The 27,445-nt window shown below is 43.0% G+C and overlaps 9 protein-coding genes across 9 annotated transcripts; 1 reads left to right on the top strand and 8 right to left on the bottom strand.

Annotated features, from left to right (window-relative positions):
• Positions 1-796: 796 nt before the first annotated feature.
• On the bottom strand, positions 797-5,290 carry EAE98_005970 (uncharacterized protein). Its single transcript, XM_038953592.1, has 5 exons — positions 3,860-5,290; positions 3,455-3,758; positions 2,840-3,405; positions 2,680-2,788; positions 797-2,536 (listed from the first exon to the last, which is right to left on the bottom strand). Exons 1-5 carry the CDS (start codon positions 4,814-4,816, stop codon positions 1,692-1,694), a joined length of 2,781 nt encoding a protein of 926 aa, XP_038809987.1. The 5' UTR covers positions 4,817-5,290; the 3' UTR covers positions 797-1,691.
• A 942-nt stretch (positions 5,291-6,232) lies between these two features.
• Positions 6,233-8,749, bottom strand: EAE98_005969 (uncharacterized protein). The gene is made up of 2 exons (XM_038953591.1): positions 7,673-8,749; positions 6,233-7,604 (listed from the first exon to the last, which is right to left on the bottom strand). Exons 1-2 carry the CDS (start codon positions 8,020-8,022, stop codon positions 6,521-6,523), a joined length of 1,434 nt encoding a protein of 477 aa, XP_038809986.1. The 5' UTR covers positions 8,023-8,749; the 3' UTR covers positions 6,233-6,520.
• Positions 8,750-10,927: 2,178 nt separating this feature from the next.
• EAE98_005968 (uncharacterized protein) lies at positions 10,928-12,074 on the bottom strand (the record flags this gene model as incomplete). The annotated part of the gene is made up of 2 exons (XM_038953590.1): positions 10,928-11,253; positions 11,302-12,074. The coding sequence occupies 2 exons, from the start codon at positions 12,072-12,074 to the stop codon at positions 11,118-11,120; spliced, it is 909 nt and encodes a 302-aa protein (XP_038809985.1). The 3' UTR covers positions 10,928-11,117.
• An 842-nt stretch (positions 12,075-12,916) lies between these two features.
• Positions 12,917-15,490, bottom strand: EAE98_005967 (uncharacterized protein; the record flags this gene model as incomplete). The annotated part of the gene is made up of 2 exons (XM_038953589.1): positions 12,917-14,342; positions 14,394-15,490. 2 exons carry the CDS (start codon positions 15,488-15,490, stop codon positions 12,917-12,919), a joined length of 2,523 nt encoding a protein of 840 aa, XP_038809984.1.
• Positions 15,491-15,859: 369 nt separating this feature from the next.
• On the top strand, positions 15,860-17,594 carry EAE98_005966 (uncharacterized protein; the record flags this gene model as incomplete). Its single annotated transcript, XM_038953588.1, has 3 exons — positions 15,860-16,276; positions 16,326-16,777; positions 16,844-17,594. The coding sequence occupies 3 exons, from the start codon at positions 15,860-15,862 to the stop codon at positions 17,592-17,594; spliced, it is 1,620 nt and encodes a 539-aa protein (XP_038809983.1).
• A 205-nt stretch (positions 17,595-17,799) lies between these two features.
• Positions 17,800-18,933, bottom strand: EAE98_005965 (uncharacterized protein; the record flags this gene model as incomplete). The annotated part of the gene is made up of 1 exon (XM_038953587.1): positions 17,800-18,933. One exon carries the CDS (start codon positions 18,931-18,933, stop codon positions 17,800-17,802), a length of 1,134 nt encoding a protein of 377 aa, XP_038809982.1.
• A 1,228-nt stretch (positions 18,934-20,161) lies between these two features.
• On the bottom strand, positions 20,162-20,845 carry EAE98_005964 (uncharacterized protein; the record flags this gene model as incomplete). Its single annotated transcript, XM_038953586.1, has 1 exon — positions 20,162-20,845. One exon carries the CDS (start codon positions 20,843-20,845, stop codon positions 20,162-20,164), a length of 684 nt encoding a protein of 227 aa, XP_038809981.1.
• A 2,364-nt stretch (positions 20,846-23,209) lies between these two features.
• On the bottom strand, positions 23,210-24,630 carry EAE98_005963 (uncharacterized protein; the record flags this gene model as incomplete). Its single annotated transcript, XM_038953585.1, has 3 exons — positions 23,210-23,785; positions 23,842-24,268; positions 24,371-24,630. 3 exons carry the CDS (start codon positions 24,628-24,630, stop codon positions 23,210-23,212), a joined length of 1,263 nt encoding a protein of 420 aa, XP_038809980.1.
• Positions 24,631-25,739: 1,109 nt separating this feature from the next.
• On the bottom strand, positions 25,740-27,356 carry EAE98_005962 (uncharacterized protein; the record flags this gene model as incomplete). Its single annotated transcript, XM_038953584.1, has 3 exons — positions 25,740-27,116; positions 27,172-27,276; positions 27,339-27,356. 3 exons carry the CDS (start codon positions 27,354-27,356, stop codon positions 25,740-25,742), a joined length of 1,500 nt encoding a protein of 499 aa, XP_038809979.1.
• Between the last annotated feature and the right edge of the window lie 89 nt (positions 27,357-27,445).

The raw sequence follows: 27,445 nt of genomic DNA, 5'->3' as shown, positions 1-27,445 counted from the left end.
CACTTCCAAGTACCACCGTACCCCGTCCATAACCATTACGAGAAAAATAACGTCTCATCATCGACAACATAGATGACCTCCATACTCAAGACGAAATGACGATCAGTTAGCAATCCGCTAAACACCAGGTCTCAAACCACCTAAATCCGATAATCCCGTCGGACTTCGGAACGAAATCCACGCTGCTCTGGAGTGCAAGTCCCTCAATGCAACCAAAGCCTCACTTCAACAAAATTATCTACCAATGCACACTCGGGAAATGTCGCAAACTTTGAGGTTTCCCCAAAAATACTCCATATATTATGGATGCGCCGGACTAAGTTGACGTGCCAAATGACGAGCCATCTGGAATATCGCTGAATGAGCCCGGGCAACCCGATTTTTTTCCCCATCAGAGGCCAATCAAATGAGGTATATCATGAAGTATATTGACTGCCCCACTCTGCTAGTCGTCTACAACTGCTGTGTCCACTTTAATATCAAGTGGAGTGCTAGATCCCACGTGAAATTCTGGTTGCCGAGAGGGATACACGAGAATAGGAGCATAGCGGAAACGCAATGCTATGCAGTAAAGCCCCTCTCTATGAGGATACCGAATAGTATCCTGATACAAGGGTTTCAAGGATATAGATCATTTTTGAACTTTAAAAGTTTCGAGACCCAAAAGTATATATCCTTGACTAGATATTATGCTTATAAAGAGACTATCCTTATAAAGAGACTATCCTTATAAAGAGACTATCCTTATAAAGAGATCATGCTTATAAAGAACTTATACTTATAGAAAATGGACCCACAACAACTCCTCATTCGAACGCACTGGGACTCTAAAAGTCGTATAACACTTGAAGTGAAGATTACCAATCCAAAGCATAAGAAAATATATACAGACTCACTCTCTCACTCACTCACCATCCATATATTCATCCCACATACCCATCACCCATTCCATCACCCATCCCATCTAATCACCATAGAGAAAACCCACCCACTAGGTACCTACTAGGGAGGTTGCGTAGTACATATCCAAAGTATGTACTTATCACCAATCTTCTAATCGGTATGGGATATCATCCTCTCCAGCGTAGACCCCGATCCAGAAACAAATCGCACAGCTATGTCAATAATATCCGATAACTCCATGCCATTTAACTTTCCGATGAGAAGAGGAAACTTGGTCATATTTACGCAACATGCAGATTGTTGCGAGGTTCTCGCATCCCAGAGTTCTTCTGCCGTGGGCGTTGAGATTTCCACTCACAAGTATATCTAATCGTCTGTTCGTTCTGTCGTAGCTGATGATATGATTCCAATTTCCCATTGACAAGCAACACTACTCAGCATTCCTTTTCTTTTCTTTTCTTTCCCGTAGTAAAAGCAAGATCCACGACGCAAAGCGCATTCATCACCAAAAGACCCAAAACTCACCCACTGAGATTCAATAATTTTCATTTATCGTGTAAACCACTAATTATAAAAATTATTTTTTTAGTTATTATTTTAGAAACTGACGCTATCAAAACTCATGATGCATCTAGCAAGCAGCAATTAATAAACTTCATAAGTTCATTATATCATGGGTATTCCAAGTCCCTCACTATACATCCCGACCATATAAAACGCCCCTCATATGCAATTAGCCACTCTCCGCCACTCTCGCCTTCATTTTTAGAACCCTTAATCCACCCCGCTCACAAAATGCTCCTCCGTTTATTACTTAACATACTGTAACTGCTCGCCGTTCTCGATTTCAGCTTTGTAACAGAGCCTATTCTGCTTTTCAGCTCAAAACTCGAAGGTTCAAAGACACTGCTACTATTCCCCTCCTTCAGATAGAAGTGACTTGAATTTTCTTCATGATGAACATGGAAATCAACATTCAACTGATCACCTTGTGGACCAGCGCCACAACTTCCACCTAAGCGCTGAGAAGGAGGACTATTAACCGCCAGAGCAAATAAATTTTGTGTTTCGGTAAAATCGGTGACGAGACCGCGTTGACGGATAAAGTAACCGAGACAGAATAAATTGGTGAGAAAGACGAGAAGGAGAACAACGTAAAACATGTTTTGCCATCGAACAGCCGGGCCGGAGGTGTAGGATTGACTGGAGATTGATGCGTTAAATGGTTCGTAGACGCCGGGACTTACGATTTCGTTTGTACCGGTGTATCCCATATAATGTCTGTAGGTAGCGCCTTGAGCACTGATCAATAAAGTACAGCCAGATAGCGAAGCGAGGGCTTCTGCGAGACTGGGTAACGTGGTATTCAGGCTAGGAGCTGTCGGGACGAACTGTGTAAGTAATCGAGAAATAGAAGCGTTGTCATTTGAAATTCCAGTGTTGAGAGACAATGTAAGTGCCCATTCCGAAATTATGTTTCGAAAATCTCGTTGTCGACCTGGAGGAGGTGGTGGTGGGTTGTAGGATTTGTCATAAGCGATCTCATCGTTGGGATCTTCGCAAGTGTTTTCTAAAATTCCACCTACTCCAGAAGCCGAATATGTCGTGCTACAGTCGGTTGCAAGAAAGGAACCTAGCGAATGATTGTTAGCAATTTAGCTATCGCAATCTTCACCTGCTTATAACATTGTATATCTATTACTGGCTCGCATTGAATTTGAAAATCGAGTCACGAGGATAAAGGATTAAAGAAACAAGGATGTGAGGAGTACTTACTCATTTCGCACACAGTGTAGTCGGCTGTGGCATTTGATTTCGCAAGAATGTATATGTAGTCGCTCATGTACACTGATATATTGGTCATAGTATTGTAGTCGATAGGCAACTACAGGGGTTAGCCGATACAGACACACAAAGTTATACAGCGTAAGCTTACCATTGGAAACACTGGAGGTTGTTTTCCATCTACGCCCCACCCAAATATGTCATCCACCGCAGTGCTATTGAGATACTTCTGGCCTGGCTGTAGATTGATATCCAATGTGTAACCACTCCAAGCCATTTTCTGGCCTGGAATATTTGGAGAGTCTGTTGTGATTGCATTAGGCCAGTCAACATAAATGATTGGCGAGAGTTCTGTTTTATTCATGTTGACACATAAAACATTGATAGTGGGGCTCACTACCGATGCTTTAACTTTGTATTCTCCTACACCTTCAAGATCAGAAGGTTGTAGGATTCCATTGATTGAATCAGTCGCAGCGGAAATGACACCAGCGTGCGGCATAGCAAGAGTAACATTGTTAACAATACGATTGTACTTTTCATAACTGGCAGCCATATCGCTAGTATCGGTACGAATCCATGATGCTTTGACAGTAGTATTGTCATAAAGGTTGGCTGTCACAATTGGGCGGTCTGCCAGCTTAGATGAGTTACCTTTTCCTCCAGCACCAGCAATGTCGGCCCAAGTACGAACATACTCAAGGAAATTATGATAGGCTAAAAAGTTAGCGTATTCTAGAAATAGCCTGCTTGGGGATTTGCACACCTTCTCCAGCGTGATCGATATCCACACAAGTGGAAGCAGAGTATTCCGAATCCATTTCTTTTGTGATTGGAGTTTCGCAAGTCTGTGCAACATAATAAGGATTCCCATAGCTTGTTTGGACCAATCCTTTCATTACTGCATGTTCCCACTTGCCAAACTGGAGACTAGGACTAACGATGGCATCTGATGCCGTGGTATAGAACATAGCTACAAAAGCTGCCGTCAAAGTAATAGCTCCCAAGATTGACCATGCGGCTCTTCGCAAAATTTTAGGATTTGTGATCATGAATCCTGGTTGGATGACCTAAAAGTGGCAGTTAATATCAGACGAACATTCCACACAATCAAAATATCTAAGCCTCAAAGGAAAAACTCAGCATCAAACAAAATAAAAAGCAAACCTACCCAAGTTCGCATTGTCAACTCTGCAACAGTGACACCATCAGAGTTCCTAACAAGAGACCTCCGACTTAAGACTTGGCCGAGGAAGTTGACAAATATAGTGACGAAAGATAACTCAATACTTTTCGCAAAACCGGCAAATAGAATCGAAGCAGTCGACGGCGTCAACGAACCATTAGTTTTGATATGCTCACCATATCGCGGCCGAAGAACAGCTATGAAAAACCAAATCCCGGAAAATATGGTTGAATATATGCAGAGGCATAGAACGGATATTGACGTCCAACTTCTGACACGCGAATGAATATCATTATTCGCTGCACACCCGCATCCGATATGTTTCTCGTTGTGTACATGATCTTCATGGATACTGCTCAACCTTGACATATTCGGGGTGTCAAAAGCCTGGTCCAGACTCTCCGTGAAAGCTGAAATCTTTCCCCTAGAAATATCTTGTTCATCCAGAGATTCATTGTTGCGTCTTTGCCCTTGGTCCACGTCCAAAAAGTCTCCTCCCCCACCATATGTATTATTTTCCGTCCACGTTGGAGATGCCAGTAAACGATTTGTCGAAGTTGCAGGAGAGGTCATCAAAGATGCAGACCCAATTGGCGGGCTATAAAATCCGCTCGGGGGACTGGGCGGACTTGGCGATTTGCGACTCGCAGAGGTAGGCATTCGAGATATTCCTAATCCTTGAGACATGTTCGCAGATTCAGACGATTCGCCCTCGACGGTTAAGGGAATTGTAGAGTAAGGTAAATTTTCTTGAACATTTTCGAGATTTGGAGAAAATTGAACTGAACCTTGGGAGTCCATTCTGCGATATCCGTGTCGTTGATGGGTCAATCTCGGTGGACTGGTTGATACCGAAGAAGATGCGACGCCGGTTGCATTATCTGAAAGATCGATTTCCCTTGATTTTAATATACTTTTTCGCTCAGCCGGACTGGCACTCATGTTGAGTGAATGTGGATTGTTTCAAATTTTAGTCGTGAATCTAAATTTCTCCCTTCTCTGTCTGTTTCTCTTTCTTTTCCTTTTTGTTCACAGTTTTGAATGTATCTCGCAAATTGTTTGCGGATCGATATCTCGTATCGTATCAGTAGTGTAACAGAAGATCGACAGAGAACGGCATATCAATCATTATGGAATAATGAGACGTCAAGCAGGTTGGTACTGATACTACCACGATAGCAAGCAATGCTCAAAAGGTCTGCGCCACAAAGATACCAGAACAGAAAAACAAAAGCAAAGGGGAGCAAAGTAAAAGCCTACCTCACCTACCCACCTCTCTTACTTTATCCGCCAACCTTCAACTAACAAATAGATGATGGATGTGGGTCTGGTACTCTTCATTTATAGTAAGTCACTCTTTTGCAGGTCTGGAACCGACATAAAGATCGCTGCATTTTACCACGATAATCCGAATTGTTGGTTGAAGACGATGAGGGATTGGTTGAAGAACGGGAAAGTTTTTGGAGTGGGTTCTTCTCTCCCTCTCAATATCAGATCAGGACTAAAATCGGTGCCAGACTAACTACGTGCAGTTTGATTCCCTGCGCTTTTTTGTCACAACCCGGTGGCTCTTCGTCAGATTTTGGTGGGTGATATCAGTATCTACCTGGCTCGCTGGGTACGTATTGTCATTGTCATTGATGGATGCATGCACTTCTAGAGTCTCAACACAGCCTCTGGATTTTTGTACCCGATTGGTTTCTTCTCAAGGCTGAATGATAGATGAACACTTTATTGATCATTCACTCTAGAGCTATATATAACCTTAATCTGATTGACTACCTAGGTATGCATCGACCTGAATTAGTTGTTGTCCTCCATCTTACGTTTGCATTGCCGTTGAGAGAATATTTCCTGTTTGTTTGCTTGCTCGAGGCTTGCTCTCTACTTTGTCTGTTCATCTTGGTTCTCTTGGCTTTCCCGTATTTTATCTAACTTTCAAAGCTTATTATCGGATTCGTTGAATGGTTACTCCCGATCTGCAAACAGCCGCTGGTATCACGCTGATGTTCTGTGCTCTGTGCTGTGCTGTGCCGCTGAGAGAACTGGGGAATATTTGCAATGCCCCGCTTTATTTACATCTTTCAAAGATCATCAAGTGGTCCCTTTACTCTTCTTTCCATCCTGGACGCCTATCATTTGTCTGTTTTACGAGTGTATACAAGATTAGTGGAGGGTTTGACGAATAGCACGCAATGTCCGCAGCAAACAAGAGGCCAGAGCGACAGAGTATGAGAGTATGAGAGTATGACACAACAATATTAGTTGTCAAGAAGGTCTAGAAATTTAGCTGGTAGTGACAGCGAGCAGCCGCGCGCATGCCCAGTCATTTTGACGTCAAGAAGTACTTTGGGGTTACAGGAGTCTCGCAGAAACTAGGCACAGAGAGGAATGGACAACAACTTGGTATAATTATGAATTTACTTCGTCCGGAGTATGATCCAGCCTCTTCTCCATTCTCCCACTCCCGATTTGCCCTCTCAAAGGCCTTATATTTTGACATATAATCATTCTCCACAACGCCCTCCATTAAAGTTTCCAGATGCCTAGATATTCATTAACAATTTTGATGAACCCTGTCCGTCAACACGTAAATTTCAAAATCGCCCCACCAAAACTACCCAACACTACTCCCCGCCTATATTATTAAATCCAGCCTTCCAATTTAGGCTTCGTCTTGCGACCCCAACTTCGACTTTTCTTCCAAAAAGCATCATGCTCTCGCGATTGTTCCTTACGTCCAGCGTTAGAAGACATACTCGTGAGCCAATTCGATACTACAGTTCTCGGTGTGCGGGATTCTGGTTCAAATGACGCTCCTTTTTCTTCGCTCTGGTCTCGATGGATTGGTGCCATGATAGGTGGACTGTTCCTTCGAGGTGGTGGTGTGATTGGTGAGGTTTGAGAGCGTGTTGATACTGCACTGGTTTGACGCGGACGACTTGTGTGCATACCCTTTGTGTGACTCTTTGAATATTCGGCATTGTAATTCGGTAATTCAATCTCACCGAGCCTTCTATTTGTCGACTTGAGTATTTTTCGCGGAGCTTGGCTAGCAGATGAGAACATCGAAGGTGAATCTAAGGCACCAAGAGTACCCATAGCACAATCTTGCTGGAGACGGAACTTCCAATCTTCCTCCAATGGCTTTGGAGGCTTGTCGAACATTGGGCTATGAAGATCTTGACTCGATAATGTTTCGCATCTGCTCAATCTCTCGTTGCCTGTCTCTTCAAACTCATCGCCGCTTTCAATGTCTGTGATTTCAGAATCGTCAAAATCAAACACTGGACTGGGCGTCCTTGAAATGGTTCCGCTGGCTGCTAATGTTGGTTCTAGCAGATTGTTTTGGCTACGAGTATTTCTCATTTCCGGAGATGGCGAGCCCGTCTGTTTCCGGCCTGACATGTGCCTTGGTGCCACAAGGTATGCCTCAAGCGGATTGTCAATCATACGACGTTGAGTCTGTCCAAAATCTACAGACTTCTCAGTTGAAGTCTCCCGTCTAGAAAGTTTCAGACGAGCTCCTAGTATATTTCTTTCAATTACTTCCGGCGAAGGAAGAGTACTAATATCAGGCTCCACGATCGAAGGCCAAGCTTTGGGAGTTTTTGGCGATGGAAGCCCAATTTTCGATGAATTTTTTTTCTTATTTGCATTTCGAGACATGGGCGTATCTCGTGGCTTTTCTGAAGTAATTCGCACCGCTCGTGGTCCTGGATAGGTTGCTCTGCAAATGAAAAATATAAGTATCGAGACCTCTAAAAATACGCTTTATAATGACAGGTGACAACATACGCCTGGAAAAACTCCATAACATCCAAATCGCCATTCTCATCCCCATACGCCGGACTCAATAATACCGTCACACCAGGAGAGATAGGCGTTTCCTCTGATTTCCAATTCGCGGGTGGCTTTTCGAGAAAAAAGTTTCGGGGTGATGAGGCCTCATTATCTGGAGTTCGGGGAAACGAGGCATTTTCTCTTTCATCAACGTCAAAAAGCAATTCTGGTGTTGGCATGACTTCTTCCATGTTGGCGTATGAAAATATATGGCTTTGGGCATTTTGGATATATATCTCATCTGGTCTTTTTCGATGAAAGTACCCCTGACTCCTCGATTTTCTAATGTGTTTTCTATCGACCATGATGGATATGTCAACGTCAATGAGACGGCGGTTTTTGTGATATTTCAATGAAACAATGGGATATGGTATCCAAAGAGAGTACCAATGTGCAACGATAGGAAAAGAGCAAGGTAAATGAAACAGCGTAGGAAACCCAAACAAGCAATCAATCAAAGTTAATGATTCTCAAGAAATAGTGCCTGCACTGTATGTATATCAATCCTCAATTGCAAAAGGAAAAGCAAAAAGAAACTCGAGGTATTAAATGAATCAGCAAAATCAAAGGAATGAACGAACGAGCGAGCAAAAGATGTGTGAGTAGGTAGTTCCAAGTAGAAAAATCGAGATCGAGAGCGATCACAACGGTATAAGTACAGCATCAAAACACGAAGTGGTATTGAATTGCAATAAAACATGCCACCGCATGCAACCCAACCTCCAATCCTCATCTTAAATCCCGTTACCCGATCTACTAAAATTACTCAAGAAAATCGAAATACACATCGACATTGGTCCACCAAAATATACCCGCCCACACCATCGTTTTTTAGTGTATCGAAAATGAATGAGTGCTGCCATTTACTGTTTCACAGTAGAGGCTGAGAACCTATGGATAGATGTTTATGCGCTGTGGGCGCTTAATTTTTTTGATGGAGGGGCGGATCGCTTGGGGATTGGCTGGCGAGAATTGGGGGTTTGAGGCGGGGTTTTTGGTGCGTTGTACGGTAGGAGTCTATTGTGTTGTGTATAAATCATTGGAGTTGCCATATTATGTTCACTTGTGTTTTATGCGTATTTTTATGCGTTTTGATGAAAGGTTTGGAGTTTGCTATCGGCGTTGTTCGAGTTGGGGGTTTTGCTTCTAAAAGTTCAAGAGGTTATTGCACCCTGGAGAATTACTCACGAATGGTAACAACAACTATGGGATCCTCACGAAACCTCACGAAACCTCTGATGAATAAGATTCGTGTATGGATCTGAAGCACAATTGTCTGTTGAAAGCAATCCGTGGAAGAAACTTCAGAGTTGGGGTATCTAAGTATAGCACTACCTTTCATACCTTACCATTCTCAAGTACTTCGTTTCGCAACTTCCCAAGTGGTGTATATATAACTCTTTCGCCGAGTTGGATTTCCACGAATCGAACATCTTCTGATTTTTGCTGTTGAAATTCTCTGGATACGCGTGTCGTCACATCATACCTTCCACGACCGGTCTGTGGTGCGGTGCTTGGGGAACGCACAAGCTACCCCGCTGGGTTGTATCTCAAGGCGAAGCTTTTTTTATGGCATCTTATCGTTGTGATTTTCTGCCTGACTTGCCTTGAGGTCGAATCATTGGTGATTACTAAAAACGGGATGTGTTATGTCGAATCTTTTCTGGAATAGAGACCATCACCAAATACTTACAGACTCCTTGGTGAAAATATCCCAGGGAGAAATTGTACTGTAATAGAATCCACTGTTTTTGTGATTGATTAGCCAATCTACCGGCTGTCTATCGAACAGTGTCAAGTGAATTGAAGATGATTTCAACTGTACGAGCCAGTAGAGGATATATAAAAACAATCCTAGAGGCTTTCTCGCTATGTGCACCGACTTGGTGGTTGAACTTTCCTTGCATTCACATATACTATGTTTAAGTATACTTTTATATACCTCAAGTTATATGAAGCCTGTTAATTGCCAACTCATGGAAAGACAATCTTGCATGATTTCAAAGCACCGCCTGCGAACTTCGACAGGAAAGGCCGCCAAGAAGAATAGTAGTCTTGGAGGAGCTCTTGGGCATAATGCTCCTATGGATAGCATGTGCGAACCCCGGAGTAGCAATTGATCAATAAAGATGCACTTCCATCACGGGTAGCTCTGTGGCAGAGACCGCTCGAGGATTGAAAACTCAGTGTGAGAGGTGCTCGACTCGCTACACGCCGTAGAAATCTCAGAACTATACAAACTTGAGCTCGTGAGATAGTGCGAGAGTAATGTGTTCCCGCGTTAGCAAAGATTCAGACTGAATGCAACAATTTCCCTAAAGCGAAGATTGTCCACGAGAAGCTGAAAAATTAGAACAAGAAGAGCTCCTGAAAGCTAGGTGCCACATATTGAACTATCCATTGAGGCTTGTGTGAAGCCATGATAAACCTGGTTAACTCACCTACCCAACGTTGTGCTGAATTACAAGTAGAAACTACCCGATTCAAGCTGCGTAAAGATGTCCATCCAAAGTAATTCCCTCCACAGCGATGCATATTGGAAAGGAAAGTTCTTGCATTCCGCCTGATCCTTCCGATATTTGATATCAAGAATGATTTTGGAAGTTTCCTGTCAAGATAAATATGTGGCATTGGATTCGCATCATTTAGCGTCAGTCTCAATTATCAATTCACCTACCAAAGCAATTCTTCATCCACCGAGTACAGTGAGTCAACGGTGACAGAAAAATTTGAGGTCCCAGGAAAATATGCAACTGTTTTGTTTAGCAAGCATATCTGGATCACGGCCGCACGCACAAATAACGGTCCGGTAATGGAACAGATCGAGTTGGTCGCGAACGATGATGTTTATTTTGCTGGATGTCCAGTTGCTTCCGAATAGGCATAGGCCACGGAAGTTGGAGAAAGTTATGGGTGGTATTCGCTTGCTAGTAATTCTTACGATGGATTGATAATCCTTCATATTTCGAACCTCTCTCCTTCTTAGCAAGGATACCAAGAAGAAAAATTCGCTCGCTTTGATCCGATTCCGCATTATTTGAAGTACATTCTGTTAGGCGGCAGTCAGGGAGAGGGGCTCTCACTCAACACCCCCTTTGAAGATGTGACTTAGCAGCTTAGCGCAATAGTAGTTCGCATTTCACGCATCGCTTTCTCGCAGCGAGACTTCGTGCTTGAGATCAATCTTTTCACATATTCTAATATTAAGCACAAGAATAATGTCAATACGTAGTTATTATCACTCTACTAAGTATCAGAGATCATTCCATGTTTTCACCCACAGATCGGTATAACTGACCATTCCACTCCAAATCTTGCTAAACCCGAGTATTGCATTGCCCATCTAATAATCTACACACCCAAAATGGCCACGAGATCTCTATACTATCACGTTTTGCATTCATACAGAATCAGACTTAGACCCCAGCCTTGCCTTCTCGATACTTTCTCCATTGGTGTGGGCCCCTTTAGAAATTTGAGGAAAGCACCATCCAGGATGAAAGATCGCAAGGGATGATACAGCGATAACAATCATACTATTCTCGTCAGCTCCTCACAATATAAAGCTGAATAGGCAAACTTACAATCCTTCCATAACAACAAACCCTGCCTCATCACGCATAATTGGATTTGCCCAACCCTGGACCATCTCTGCAATCCTATACACGCATCTCGCAAAAATGGTGACGAAAGCCACACTGATTCCAACACAAAATAATTTGAAGGGTCTTTTTGCAGCCATGAGTCTCGTATCTTCGGGCACTTGGTCCCATGATTTTCTCGTTCGGAGAACGTAGTCAATAACCAAGGCAGCGAAAACGATTAAAGTAAAGACCTGCCACACGATACCCGCAATCATAAGATTCGTCCCCAAATCTCTCGTCTTTTCGTTTTCACCAGCACTGGCAGCGATGCCTCCACCAATAGCCTGTAGTAACAACGAGAGAATATCAAAAGTAATAAACACCCAAGTATAAAATCTTGCGGGGATCCTCGATTTTTCTGTGCCAAAAGTTTGCACAATTTGTTGAAGCGTAATATACACACTAGCAACGACGAAACTAGGCGAGAAAATGAGACAGGAGATTTGGATCTCGAATCCGATGTCTGACCAGGCATTATTGTGTAAGAGAATTCGGCCAATGTATCCGGTTATTTCGCCCAGACAACCAATTGTTATGGCCATACCGAAGAAATATGTTTTGTAACGGATACTGGCGGCTAGGTGATAGATAGCTGCTAGCGTGAAAAAGGCGAGGAAAAATGCGTTGAAGCCTAGAGAGGGTGTGTAACCGTAGATAGTGGCTTCAACGGGGCACTCTGGGGATATAGAGGTACAATTTAGTGACCCGGGCATTTTGACTTATTGAAAAAGAAATTCCGTACAAAATCGAAGTGGTGAAAGAGAATCAAAATTATGTTGTAAATAGTAGCGAAGATGTCTGTTTAATTAATAGCTGTACCGAAGCAATAGTACAGATGAATAGATAAGATCCATCCGAACAGAACTTTCTTCAGTAATATATACTCATTCATTCTGATGATATTATAAGAGGTAAGCATCATGGTGTATTTCGCGCAGCCGCATTCGCATTCATTCCTGCGGACGATACTATCAACAATGACCAGAATGTATCAAGTCGGGTCAAATACTGTCCGTCTATCGTTTATCCGCGAATCTTGTTGGCGGACGTTAAAATAGCCAAGTGTGTCCTTGTCAGCCTCTGACAAAATAATTTCCTAAAATATGTTTGACATAGAACTCAGATGAGCTTAGCCTTGACAACGGCCGCTCGGGCCGTAAGTTTGAGGGAGTATGAAATTAAACGAGTCCGAAAGCGGATTTTATGGGTCATCGACCAATCAAAATCCGACAACAGCATCCCGCGTTTTTATGTCAAAGAGGCTATGCATAAATTCATGTACGATTGATACCTACCGATGATGCGTCGTCTATACACTTCGTTGTTAAGGAATCAAATGCTCAGCAGCCACAGTAAGATCCTAATGTAAAAAGACAACGCAATACTTCGTGGGCTTTGATATTTTATCTACGTCGAGGAAGACCTATGCCTTCCTGGCCCAAGTCTTGTTATGGCAACATTCGCATTAGGGTCATTCTGTACGTGCCCAAACTGGCATAAATTTCTATGCACCTCAGTTTGAGACATTTAATGGATGCAGATGAATGACTGAGCGCTATTCCATATACTTATCAACAACAGAGTACGGGGAACGCCACTTTTCTTCGGCAATTCTCCTGGCCATGATGCGTTCACGATAAGCTCTATCTGCCTCCTCCATCACAGCTTTCTCTTTTGATTCTGGTACCCCGGTTGTGTCAATGTAGCGAGTTGGTGTATGTCGGACAGTACTTGTGAATTCTGGATGCATTGATGACGGATCTCGAATGTAGTTCCCAACAATATACAATTTCACATCTCCACCACAATTGCAAGTGGATTCAAAACCAACAGTTAAACATTTAGTGCAGATGGTTCGAAGGCATGGATCGATACGGGTAAATTGGAAATGGGAAGTCTCAAAGTGGATTTGTAAAGATTCTTCATCCCTGAATGTTTCCTGACAGTAGTCGTCAAGAAAACAACATTTGTAGGCCGTTTGGTCCCAGACAGCGAGGGCAAATTGAGAATGATTTTGGAAAACGGAATAATAATGATCGACAAAAGGTTGGGAGTTATCCGCGTTGCTCACAAACATATCAAGCACCTCGTCGGCCGTAGAATATGCCTGCGTTCCATCAATGATTGGACTGGTTTCTATTCCATCGGGGTCATAGAGAACGATAGGAGGGATTCTATCTATTTTCCATCGCCGAAACATCTCGTCGCGTCTTGCTCTTCTTACAAATTTCTGTAGTGTTGGATCCCGGGCCGGCTCCGGATCTTGCCCCGACTTCACTTGTTTATCTTCAAGAATGTAATTCCAATCGCCTCTGGATGTGAACTCCGAGCTTGTGGGCCCTATTGAATGATGAGCATGATCTGGACTTATTTCTTCGTCGTCGCTCTCAATAATAGATGCTACCGGTGGTAAATCTACGGTATCTTGGTCGAGACTATAATATGTGTTCTCCGATTGCCGTTCATTAGTGTTCGCATCATCGAGATCGTCGCGTTCTGGTAACGAGAGAAGAGCAATGGCTTCCATGTGGGCAGCTATATGGTCGCAAAGCTCTTTGGATACAGGGAGAGATTCTTTTGCCACTTCCAAATTGTCTGATAATGCATTATGTTCTGGAATATTCACCGAAAATGGGCAGAGTGGGCAAGCTCCTGCTGTATGGGACTCGTCTTCATTGCCATTGGACGCGAGAGTAGATGAGCCGAAAAGGTCCGAATCGGGCTGCGAAGCTTTTTTCACAATCATGGATAGCTGAGTCTCGTTGAAAGCATTTTTATGCTCCTCGCGTAAGTGATGCTTAAATTCTTCTTCAGAGCGGTAGACTGTTGATTCGTGACCGGGCACCTGGCAGCACCATACCACGGCATGTTGCCATTGCATATGATTGACCCAGTCTTCTACCGTTGCGAAATATTCTGTTGACTTGTTACATCCATCAAAAAGGCATACGTATGGTTCTATATCTCGTAGTACGTGTCGCCTGTAAACAATCAGCCAGTGTTTCTCAGCTGAAAACAAAGGGGTTACTTACTTCCAACGGGCTTGAATCATATCTTCCTTATCAACAATACGAAAACAATAAGGACAGACTACTTCCTTGACTTCACCCTCTGACTTCGAAGGTGGGGCGGGAATATCTAGCTGTTCTCGACGGGCAACAGCTGACCTTGTTATCCCAGAAATTGCGACTGATTTCGGATAAGAAGCAAACTTAAGGCGGTTGACAGATGAAGCTTCAGTAGCAGAGTACTGATTAGTACTAATAGAACCTCGAGCCGAGCTTACCTGTTGTCTAACAATCGGCGTACCTCTATGCTGAGCTCCTGCCGGCCGAATTACTGTATCTTTGGGTATAAGTGGAAGTACCAGGTCTGACGCGAACGAACGCTCAACACCCTGCTTTAGCTTCTCTTTATGTCGCTCCCGGTATTCTAACTTTCTTCTTCGAAATACTGCAGCTTCTACCAATCTATTCAGTAAGTTTGGTGAGGCATCAGGGAAACGGAATTCTATCTGCCAGCGGACAGACGCTTGGAACTCTACGAGTTCCGCCGAAGCTTCGTCTTTTGCTATGAAGTTTGCCACTTTTACGTTTTCGTTTGCTGAGCTAGGCTTTTTAATAATAGTAGAAAGCCTATAAAGACGAGTAATTGTGTCTTTGATCGTATTTAGAGCTGTCGCTACGACATCAGCACGATGAAGACTGGGTAAATCATCCGTTTCGGACCCGGTATCTGATTCATTATCCAAACTAATGGCCATAGAGTCTTCCGATGATGAATCTGAGCTGTAACCCTTTTCACTCCGCTCCTCCAACTCCTCCTCTAGTATTACCGGCGGATCCATTGCTTGTTTCGTGCTTTGTCTTAGGCGATCCAACATTTGAATCAGAATTTCTTTAACATCAGCATCATCACGAAGTCGGTAATCTACCGATGCTCGTCCTGGAGCAAAAACACCCAAGTTGCCTGCCCAAATTTTGAATCTTCCAAGTTCGTTTTCTAACTCTGACCGTAAATGGGGTTCGAGCTGTTTAGCCCGCCCACGTGCGAATACCGTAGCCACATTTCTAGCAATTTCAGCGATCGAATCTCCAGGGGCTTGTCGTGGTTCCGCATATAGCGACATTACTAGTTTATCTTCTGGTAGTAAACCATATACACTATTATTTTTGCAATCATCATCCTGTTAAAAATTATTGAAGACAAGCAGGATGTTGCCGCTGCGAAAAAAAAGTGGATTTGTAACATGCCTGTAGTGCAACGTCGGGATAAACTCCCAAGCCCGCAGATATGCCTATTCACGTTCACCAATCATTTGGCTCTTGTTCTTGTCTTCCGGGATCTTCGCCACAAAGGGAAAGTTTCCAAGGCTGCTTACTCAAGACCATGGTTTTTGATTGTAGACGCAGAAGTCTGCCTCATGATTATCAGAATAAGTTCTGAAACAAATGTCGAAGTTATATTTTTCCGAAATTCTTGAACGACGTAGATAAGTATGAGTGGTATTGAAGTGACTGGGCTAGTCCTAGCCGTGCTTCCGCTATTCATTGAGGGCGCGAAAGCATACTCACATGGCGTTGAAACCATTCGAAAAACAGTCTCTCGTCGAGAACGAGATGAAAAGCTCATGGATTTCTATGACGAATTTTACTGGGAAATCGTGCAGTTAGATCGTCAAACTCTAGGGGTCATCAAATCATTGCCCTATTTGTCTGACAAACGAAAGGCTGAGCTGACAATGGATATTCGTTTGGAGGCCTGGAAAACTGATGCAGATGTTGCTCAAGCACTCTTTGATTATTTTGGATCCCAGGAGGATCTGGATGCTTTTTTACACGTGATGGGCAAAATTGCTCAGTTGCTTTCTCAGTTAATAAAAGATTCTACCATCCATGTATTATCGGGCGATATTGTAAGCATGGATACCAATATACAGAACGCTCACAGCTGATAGAGTGTAGGGGCAATCCAAGATGTTCAATAAATTGACAGATTTTGCTGCTGATAGAGAAAGAGGCGATACAAATAGTACTTTCAAGGAAAGAATACGCTTTTGGAAAAAAGAAAAAGACCGGGAAATATGCCTGAAGAACCTGTCAACGTGGAATAAAAGACTCTTCCGTTTGGCAGAGCAAGCACAAAAGGAACCTGCTACCAAAAAGTTATCTTCTGGAGCGAAAGATGTTCCTTTATCTCATCTGCGGACACTCTCGCAAAAGCTGTACAAGGCGCTTGCAAAATGTTGGAGTTGCAATTGTCCAACTCAACACGAAGCACAGTTTTGCTTGAAAGCTCGAGGAAATTCGGTGAAACCAGTGATAACAGAGATCGATTTTGACTTTCTATTTTCCGTTCAAGAAGATATGCAATTGGGGAGATGGCAAGAAGGAACTGTGGTTGTGAGATCAAATAGGTTAGTTTATAGTACCTGCTAAAGATTGGGACAGATCATTACTAACACATGCCTACTTTGCTTTAGCGGATCTGTTAAAGATGACCGCTCACTCCTACAGAAAATATGTGATACTGTCGGATGTAGAGGACCCGTTGATCAATGCCTCCAACTCTTGGTAGAAGATACTGGGAGCAACGAAATGCTTTGGCAACTGCGCTCAACTCCCAAGAGACTACCCAAATCAGCAGCCTCACAGACCGAGTCTTTGCAAGCAGTACTAGAAAAATCGACAAAATTACCTCTTATCATAAAACGGAGACTGGCAGTGATTTTCGCACATTCGTTGTTGCAGCTGCACGAAAGTTACTGGAAGAACAAGGAGTGGAGTAAAAATCACATATTCTTCTTTTATGGTACCGCCGGAGCCCTGGATTTTGAACGACCTTATTTATCAACAGTCTTCGATCCTGCCATAGACGAGAAGCACCCACCTGTGGATTTAAACCGCTTCCATCGCAATCCGAGTATCTTAGCCCTAGGAATTCTCCTCATAGAGATACATACCGGCAAATTGATTGAGAGTTTTCGAACCGAGACTGAGCGACAACAATTTAACACAAATACGGATTTGACTGTCGCAAACCGCGTGGTAATGAGTCTTGAGGATTGCTCCCTTGGATATCGTGATGTGATTCAGTCATGTTTGGATACACCATGGGTACCAGCAGGTCAAAGGGTGAATTTGGAAGATGTAGCAACAAGGGCTGGAGTATATCAGGATGTGATCAAACCGTTGGAAGAAGAATTTTCGTACTTGTTCCGTGAAAGAATATAAGTTTTTATTTACGAGTACACCAATACTTGTGACGATGAAGTTAGTACTAGGCCTACTGTGTACTCGGCGCTCAATAAGCATCAGTTTAGAGAATGGTCTATCTGGACACAAATCAGAGTAATATTTCTGATTTGCTAGTGCTTTCTTCCTCACTAGGTAATGGAAATCCATTATCTGATACTGAACCACCGTGAATAATGGTGTCCTAATTCTGGCTACCATCCTCCTCCTCATCACTATCATCCTCCTCCTCGTCCTCCTCGTCCTCCTCCTCGTCCTCGTCTTCCTCTTCCTCGTCCTCGTCCTCCTCATAGATTTCCCCGTTCTTAATTTGTCGAAGACGTTTCTTGGTAGGAACCTTGTGCCCAACGTACCCAATAAGTGCTGCAATCATTTCCTCGCGTAAGTATCGTCCAGGAGTACCCCAACATTGGGTAAATCTCTCCTTCTCATCCTTGATCCTCGGCATGTTCATTTTCATACGACCAGCTATTGATATGCAAACTAGCCAGTGATAATAAAGATAACGCTTCCGAGGGCGATTCTCATTCAAGAACTTTAACTTCTGACCATGCAGCTTTTCGAACAGAGTGTTTGTAAATGTATGGACCACTTTGAGAAGATGCTTGTCCAAAACTCTCAGCTCCCAAGAATTCTGATCCCCTAAGCACGGTACGATTGCTAACTGGAAATTATCGAAGCATGATTCGATTTGCCTCTCCAACATTAATCCGTTCCTTACGGAAAACAACTCATCGCTCGCCTCGTTCCCAAAGATGTGTTTCATCTGGGTATCTTGCAACCTTGCTGGCATAATGTGCGCGGCAATACGTTGGTTCGACTTGCCCCACGAGTGACTGACTACACACCAGATCTCTTCTTCATCGAGTCCCTGACGCTTCACTCCGTAGAAATCTATTAAACCGTTTCTAAACTCCGTCTGCTGAGTGCTGGATCTCTTCTTCTCCTTTACATAAAGTTGTAGCATGAGATCTGTGTGAGCCTGGTGAGCCTTTTTCAATCGTGTTTCCTCTTCAGCTTTGGTAGATTTGGGGTCTTGTTTCCGTCTAAGCAGTGCATCTTGTATTGCCTCTACATATGCGATCTTTCTCCTATACCATGACCGCCTACGAGCCTGGATTTCGCTGATCGGTATCTCATTAGAAGTATCCAGCTCCAGTTGCTCCAGCCTCTCTTGCTCCTCATTCATCTCTCTCAGTCCCTCTCGCAAAACTTGTGCACCAGCAGGCCATTGGTTTGTATCATCGGAAGGTTTGATCGCTTTTGGGTCTTTCTGATGACCTTTATCCTTGGTTCGATCTGGCATGTTGGTGGACATGGTTTTTCGTTGGAAAAAAGATGTAGTCGAGTGCGCTGAATGAAGGATACAGTGATGATATCGCAGTATTTAAAGGTGGCAGTGACAGAAGAAGGTTGATAATATGGGTTGAATAGAGTTGTATTGTTCCAAGAGAGGTGAGAAGGAGATTCGAGTGCGCTGAATCAAGGATCCAGTGATGATAACGCAGTATTTAAAGGTGGTAGTAACAGAAGAAAGGTTGATGATGTGGGCTGAAAATAGTTGTATTGTTCTAAAAGAGGTGAGAAGGAGATGATCCTTTATACCCCGCCTGTGACTAGTGTATGGGAAAGCACCCCCTTAAAGCTCCACCTTCCTCCTGTAACCTCTCAAATTAGTATTTGGAACTAGTTGACACTAATTTATAGTTTATACTATAGAGGGCTTGATCGGGAGTATCAGACCATTTTTAGTGCGATCAACGTTTATTTTGTTGTAGATCATTGGTTATCCAAGTTCGTGGTTTCTCTTTTCGGTACATCGCTTGACTAGATGGCTCTTTCACCTTGACCACAATTTTTCCATCTGAAGGCTAGCTTGCACTACTTCAAGACGAGTACGTCACTCCTTAAGTTTACTGTTTCATAAGTTATTTCGAGCTTTAAATGTGCGACGTGCTGGTAGTCTTCTCGAGTACATCATCAGAGCCATATTTCCCCTTGTCCTAGGCACTGTCGTATACATCCTATTTCATTTCTTAAGACACTCTGGGCGCAGGGTACTTGGAGGGCATTAGTATGTTAGAGTCGGTACCAATGCTTTCCATGTTGGATGCTGGCTTGAGTCACGATTTAATTAGCATAAATCAAAAGAATTTGGCTATGCCAAGGGGGATAGCTTAGTTTATGTCAAATGAATCTACGAGATTCATCGCAATTTGAAATCTTATTTCGAAACAGATGCCAAGGTGTTCAAAGTTGCTGATCAGTGTTTATTGCCTTCACAAACATGTCATATGAAAGCAATTAGAAATTTTTTGGTGCAACTCAATTACTATTGTTACTGCTACAACAGACAGGATTATTGGAGGCACAGTACACAACAACGTTACCGCTCGATAAATAAACGCCTTCCCACATAGAAATAGCAGTATTTGATGTCGATATTTTTCAATACATCGTGGGTATCAATTCCACTTTTGTAATTCCAATTCCCAAGCCCTAAAAACGAATTCGCCTCGCTTGCCTTGTCTCGTGCCATATGCTCATTAATAATTGCTTGCGATAGAGATTGTTGCATCACTATCGTAACCAGTCGTATCTTCGTCATCGTCACCAATGGCAGCATTGCCAATTGCCTGATTTCTAGTTGTAGCATTGAGCCTTGCGGAAGATTGGCGTTCCTCATTTTCCTCCATCACGCGGATATAATAGATCATTATATCCATTTCGCTTCCATGACCACTCTCCATGCAGTCATCACAGATACTCTGATCGAAAGTTTTGAATTCACAGCCTGTGATGCATCTTTTACAATTCCTAACAATTGGAGTGCGAATGCTAGAGGTCAGGAACTGGTGTGTATATGTTCCTGGGCGCAGTGCCGCGGCGTATGGAGCTTCGGCTGCTATGCTGGCAAAAATGTCTAGTCGGGATGGCAATACAGGAGTGTTTAGACTAGATGTGGGGGACGATGTTGCCGATAAGGAAGGAGCCGGTTGTCCAGCATTTGACTCCATATTTCCAGAGAAAGGGGTCTCGGGAGGAGTTGTGAAAGTTTTGCCGCTGGTCTTTCCTTTTTCCAAAGAGCTTTGAATCGAAACAGAACTTGTGGCGGGAGTAGCTACTTGCATTTCGTGATAGGTTGAGGTGGTGGGTGAAGTGTTTACAATTCCGCCATCAATCTTCGCTTTATCCACTGGACTTTGAGACGATTCGAGAGTTTTATCCATCTTAGCTGGAACTTTTGAAGGGGTTCAGGGGATGAAAGGGTGCAGGAAAGATTTCAATAACCTTGGAAATGAAATAGAGATGCAAATCTTTTCAAGAAAAAGAGGGATGAATAGAAATGTTCAGAAGTGAAGAGAGATTCAGGTGCAAAATTTATTGTTAAGGGAGCCATATTTATATGTGAAATTTTTTATGATAGTGAGCTGAGAGAGGAAACCTACATGATATCATCAGACACGCTAGAGAAGTAACTAATGATAATGATCTGGGGATCAAGACTCACTAATTAGAACTGACTTATCACTGTACAGAATCCGGAGCAAAGTTAATGATTCTTTCAAAATAAGAACAGTATCAAACAAGTAGATGAACTTAAAGTGCTACCGATGAGTGTAAGTTAGGAGTTTGTGGGGACTGCTAATTTGATAGGGTTTGGTAGGCTCTAACAAGTTCTGGAAGACTGTGAATTGTTCTAAACAATTTAAGCTGATTGTTTGAAAATTAAGGTAAGAGAAGGTATGAGCGAGCTAATCAGAAGCAGCAGCATCTATACCTGTTTTTCAATAACGGTGAGTATGACCGATCATTTTGAAGTATATTTAGCGACAAAGTAACTGCGATGAAGAGATCCATTTAATCGTGTCATTGAGGGGATTAGAGAGATTGGAATCTGTAGCGATGACGAATCGAAGTTAAAGGGTAGAACCCAACATGGCTAGAGACAGTCGATGATTACATAATTTCAACATATGATGATGACTTTTGAAGGCCAGGTTCTGGTCTAGATTGTCGGATCCATGATTAATTTTGATTCTATAGTGTAGATTCTAACGTCAAGTTTCAGACTTTAGTAGTAAGGGGCTGATCGTTTGAACTTCTCAGGTCATGTAATCAATTTGCTCATTGCATATCCTTATTGGAGACGAGGGGATATATGGAGAGGTTGATCAAATGCTTATTTCTCTAGTGGGCTTTGTATGGAGAAGAGCAGTAAGATAAATGTGCAGAACTACAAGTTAGGTTGTCGATCATAACGAACGAAGAGGCCGTCAAAAACCTTTAAGCTTGTACCGAGATTTCAGTCTCCACTTTGAAAATATCGAACGTACTAGCGCTAGTATTACACACTCAAGCATACAGCGACTCGAAGGACGTTGATTTTTCCACGTAAGTTTTCGTTGAAATTAGAAATAAATAGCTACAATCAAGGTGTATTCATGCACGATAGACATCGCTAAACTACCGAGAACGTGATTTTGTGGGATTTAAACCGTGCGTCAATCTGAACTAATTTTTAGTGGTAGCTGTAACGAGAGTGGAGGCGGACTAGACTAAACCCTACGGACTAGAACAATTATTAGAGGCAAGCTAGTGAAGCCACCACTGTGACTGATGTTGCAGTTTAAAGAAGATGTCTTAGCCTAGATGCTGTCCAATCGTAGGTAGCTTTCTTTCGGTCAAGTAATGATTCATTATAAAAGTTTATATTAGTGGTGGATGTTAATATATGACTCCTCATTTTTCCTTCATCAATTACCTATGGAATGATCGTTCCTACTAGTACGATGGTCAGGTGTCCAAAAAGCCAAGTGATTGAACAGTCTCCAAACAGCTTTTGAAGTAACAGCTTCCAGCAAGTCTGGGCTCACCTGGGCAATGGCTAATAGTCCATATCCATGGATGGCTATTGTGCTAAGAGGCTGAGAGGGATTACAGGAAGTGGCTGAGAAGACAATGGCTTTAGAGGGGAACAAGGCAGGACCGCCCATTATAAAAGTAAAAATCAGCTAATTGTGCACGATTTTTCCAATTACATAATCGTATTGGACTTTCATCATAGCTGTGTACACGAAAAGAATTTGCTTTGGTTGCATTGGAATGCAACGAAAAAGTAATTGTGACCATAATTTTCCGCTGGCATCTCCATATGCATGACCACAACGCAAGAACCAAATATATTTGAAAGACAGCAAATTCATGAGACAAGTTGCAAGTGGAATCCCCGGTTCCGCTACTGGTGGCAATTGGGTCTTCTCGAGTATGCATACTAGAGGTTATAGCAAAACTTGAGGTATACGGATTGAGGAGAGACGGAGCGGTGCCTGGTGGAAAGTAGAAGCTTGACCGTGAGACTTCATCACGTCGATATGTTTAGTTACCACACTCTATATATGAGAGATAGAATGAAAATCATTATCGAGAGACATCTTGAGAGACCCGCTCATAACATTGAGGTTCATGAAGCCAGGCGTCGAAAAACGTGTTGAAAGAGCCTTTAAAGAGCCGCAAGTTCATATAAGGCTTGTGTTTAGAATTACCTAGATCTACTTATCCCGACTCGCTCGAGACTCTGAACTGGAATTTTTCTAATTCTTCATCTCACAAGTCATGATAAATGGTGCCGTGATTCCTCCAAGATACAATGTCCCCCTCCTTACATCATGAACAGCGGCCGTTACTGATGTCAAAATCTTTCCGTCATCTTCCACCATGGTCTCAACAATATAACCCTCCTCACTCTTACCAAGATCCTTCCCTTCTCTTACTCCCTCTTTGATCAAACGATCAAAATCAGACCCTCTTCTTCGAATTCGTACGACTGCCGCAGGAACCTGGATTGATTGATCACTCAAATATTGAAACCATTTTAAACCTTGTGGAATTGATGCAGCTATGATGTCGCCATTCTCATCAACACTCAAATTATCAATGGGGTATGGTGCTTGTAACGTATCCTGTTTCAATAGAGTCTTCTCGTCTGTAAGTGAGAAGATTTGTATTTCGTGCAAAAATGTATTTGGGACATATATCAGTCCATCACGCCCTGCAACTAATCCATTTGGACCATTGAGACCAGTAGAGAAGACTAGGTTACAGTGATTCGTACGTGAATCGCAGTGTCCAATACTCCCACCACCAAGGAAAACCTCTAGATGGCGGCGCTGTAATTTTCTTTAGTCTATCGTTGAACCGCCATGGAAAGTTTGATGTAACTTACAAATCCGACCTTGTGGCTATGATCATTGGTGAACACGAAATCATCATCATTCACCCAGGCCACCTGGTTAGGAGCTTGGATCGCAGGATCTGCGTATGTCTTTATGTGTTTCATTGAAACACTTCCAACTTGGGTATGAAACAGTTCTATGGTAGAATTTGCACCTACGACTCCAGCATCGAGTGGGGTACCAGTTATTGGATCTATTGGAGGTCGGTGATTGATGAGCAGAATGCGCAAAGTACCAGTCTTCGGATCTGGACGGATATCAAATCCATGTAGGTTAAAAGTGCCATCTCCATTGTTACCAGAGAAATTTTCGGTTGTCATCCACTGAAGACGGGATTCCAATGAGCCATCTCCTCGGGTGTCCAAGATACCAATTCTATCTGCTAGGCCTCGTCCGGAAACATTCAGAAGGCCGGCACTGTGGTAGGTTTGGTGAATCAGCCAAGGGGTATCACGCCAGCGATGAGAAAGAAAAAAGCCACCGACAAAGTATAAAGCCTAGCTGGAGGAAATTACGAACCCGGGAAGCCATTGCAGACGACTTTGGAAATCGGAGCAGGCCATATATAGGTATCCGGTGTCATAATGAAACCACAAATCTTCACAACCTTCAAGGCCGAGATTATCAATCCTTTCACAAGTTGCGTTGAATGCATCAATTGACGAAACGGAACGTCCAACACCCAAAACCTCAAATATAACGTGTTTAAAGAGGAACTGATAGAAAACTGCGATGAGGGCAACAACGATACCGCCGCCGTAGGCTAGAGATCTCGCCATGCTTGTGGAAGCTTAAATTGAGCAATGAATGGCAATGTAGAATGATGCTATGTCACTTATATATAACCAGAAGATGTCCAAGACTCTGCCTCCACTCCTGTTTAGCTTTTGTTGGGAAAGTTAGCAAAGATACCTATTCAACAGATGTATCGTATCCGGATGTGATTAGAAATCAGAAAACATGGAACTGGTGGAACAGGATTGCCAAGCCGAGGTTCCACAATAGAACAACACGACAACGGACTCGCGGGGAGATAAAATCTCCAGGGAGAGACTCACAGTTGCACTCTCGATGAGTCTTCGCGATATGATTCGATTCAATAACGATATCGATTACAATATCCCACTGTTTGTGGGGGACCAACAGATGTTGAAGTGGCTTCATCTATACTGATCTCTATATCAACTTACAACCACAATCATGCAAATTGTATATTTCGTAACATTAGAAAGGAGAAGGATAGCGATATCACGAGCGGAACAATCCAGTGATTGTACGTTCTTGCCCTCTTTTCAACGTCGTCGTCGCTTCCTTTAACGGGTAGATTACCTCGTAGGTTACGCATGGACGCTGTGCTGTGCAATTCAAGTGGTCTGTGCGTAACAATTCTTATCACGTGCATCCTCCATCACAATCCAGCAACTTGGAGTGAAATTTTGATAAAAGTTCAAAGTCATAACTCACTCACTCTTCTCACTCTTCACATCTTCAACATTCACATTGTCATATCGGAATCAATATCAGTAGCATTTTTTATATATTAAACATTAGTTACTCTCGAATCTCAGACCTCGATATGGCCATCTCCCATTAACACACCTCGCAAGCAATCCATCCTCCAGGGACGAAAAGAAAAGACAAACTTCATGCAAACTCAGAAATCAATACCGCAAAACGACCAAATAAATGATACACCAGAACACCAGCCCACTCAAAGCAATATCATTATTCAAACCCAGCATCTCTCCATCCACAAGCAAAAGAAACCGGAAAACACAATCCATGATTACACCAATGATCAACATCGGTCATCCTAAACACCTCAACCCATTAATATCAACTCCATCCGGTAATTTTGAAAAGAAAAATCCCCATGCATACTTCTATTCTAGCATTCTCTCTCGGCGGCGACTTCGGTAAATTCCAGTTGACACAAGTCTCGGTATCTCGAATTTCCCTCCGCAGTAAAGTGAAAAGAATTGGGTGGATAATTGGCTGGGTTTACCGGTCGATTCTCTTGAATTGCGGTGATGATGTTGCTCTTCCAGATGGTAGAGGTTTCACCGGAAGCAAATCGGTCGCTGATCCATCCCTCTCCAAGATATGGGCCTAGGCCTTTCATCCTGTGAAGCTTGCGTACACGATTGTGATGGTCGCTAGGGAACTTGGCACTGTAGCGCATCTCATCAGATAATGCTTCATCCGTTAAAATCTCGATTTGTCTCGTGCGGCAGCACTCATTCTGAATCACACGCTGAAAGTGGTGATGTCCGGTCCATACAATGGCGAGTTGCTGTAATTTGGGCATTGCTGCCAAAACTTGGCAGTATTGCCAATTGTTGCGATCATTATCGAACCACTTCTCTGCCAGCAAGTAGTCTATGGCAAGCTTTTGAATTCGATCACCAGCTGTGGAGAAAAACAGGTCCTTCAAGAACTGGTAGCCAAGATCTTCGCGCCAAGTGTTGTCACCAACCTCCAAAGCATCGCTGTAGATGCGAAAATGGCTGGAGTTGATGAACACAGTGTCTCGATCAAAGTTGATGTAGCACTTGAAGTTAGTCATTGCAGCTTCAGGACCAACAAAGTCCAATGGAAGCCCCAACAGAGTTTGTCTATCGTCGTACATCTTCTTGTCTCGTTTCCAGGAATTCGCAACGGACAATGGTCTGTAACGTCTCAATCCTCGTTCTCTAGCTACTTGGCAGACGCTAAGGATTGCTGGATTCTTAGCATCAGTAGACGCATAAACAATCATCCAATTTGCGCAACGCTTGGTGACATGGACTTCAATGATGCGATCTTCTTCCATAGAAAAATCCCATATCATGCATTGGACTTCGAGGGGGAATTCTTGAAAATTTCGGAAGCGGCAGCCACCTTCAGAAGAGAAGTCATTTTGTGTTGGATTCTCCAACATCAGTTTATCTTGATCGCGAGATGCGCACTGATGTTCGATGCATTCTAGGCTGTACTTGCATGACTGTTCGGGGGAGGTTTCAGGTGTCTCCTCCTCTGAAATGGACTTGACATAAGGTGATGCCATGGTTGCTGCGTCAACCGATTCAAAAATGTTGTTGAGTAATAAAGGAGATGTCGTATTGGAATCCAAAGAGACAAGAACGTGATCGCTGATAACTGTCGTTGGAATTTTTGCAGTCAATTCATCAAAGGTTTGTTGAGACAACCTTAAAGGTAAAACTCTCATGGCTCTTGTGTTGATGCCAGTATTTGAAAATGAAATAGCAGTTCTCTTGGTGTAACTCTGCGGATAATACGTCAGAAACGCACAGAGGAAGAGCCTGTTAGATTGTTCTTACATTTTTTTGAAGAAAGGAAATTGTTGGCTTGGTCTTCAAGTCTGCATGGATTGAAGAGCTTCTGAGCATCTTTGACGCAAGCAACGGGGCCAGCCCATTGTGGAGCTATGGGGATATATTAGTAGGATATTCTGCAGGATATTCAGCTCTAGAGTGGATTCTCTTACCATTCTTGTGGACGACATAGTGTCTGAGCTGTTAAAAATTATGACAGTATGAAAGATTTGAAAGTGTATAAAGATTGAAGAAGAATATTTCAAAAAAAGAAAAAGAA

The sequence above is a fragment of the Botrytis deweyae genome, assembly GCF_014898535.1.
Source record: "Botrytis deweyae strain B1 chromosome Unknown BDEW_012, whole genome shotgun sequence".
NCBI lineage: Eukaryota > Fungi > Ascomycota > Leotiomycetes > Helotiales > Sclerotiniaceae > Botrytis > Botrytis deweyae.
The sequence above is the reverse complement of the archived record's forward strand: the minus strand, read 5'-3'. Positions and strand labels throughout refer to the sequence as shown.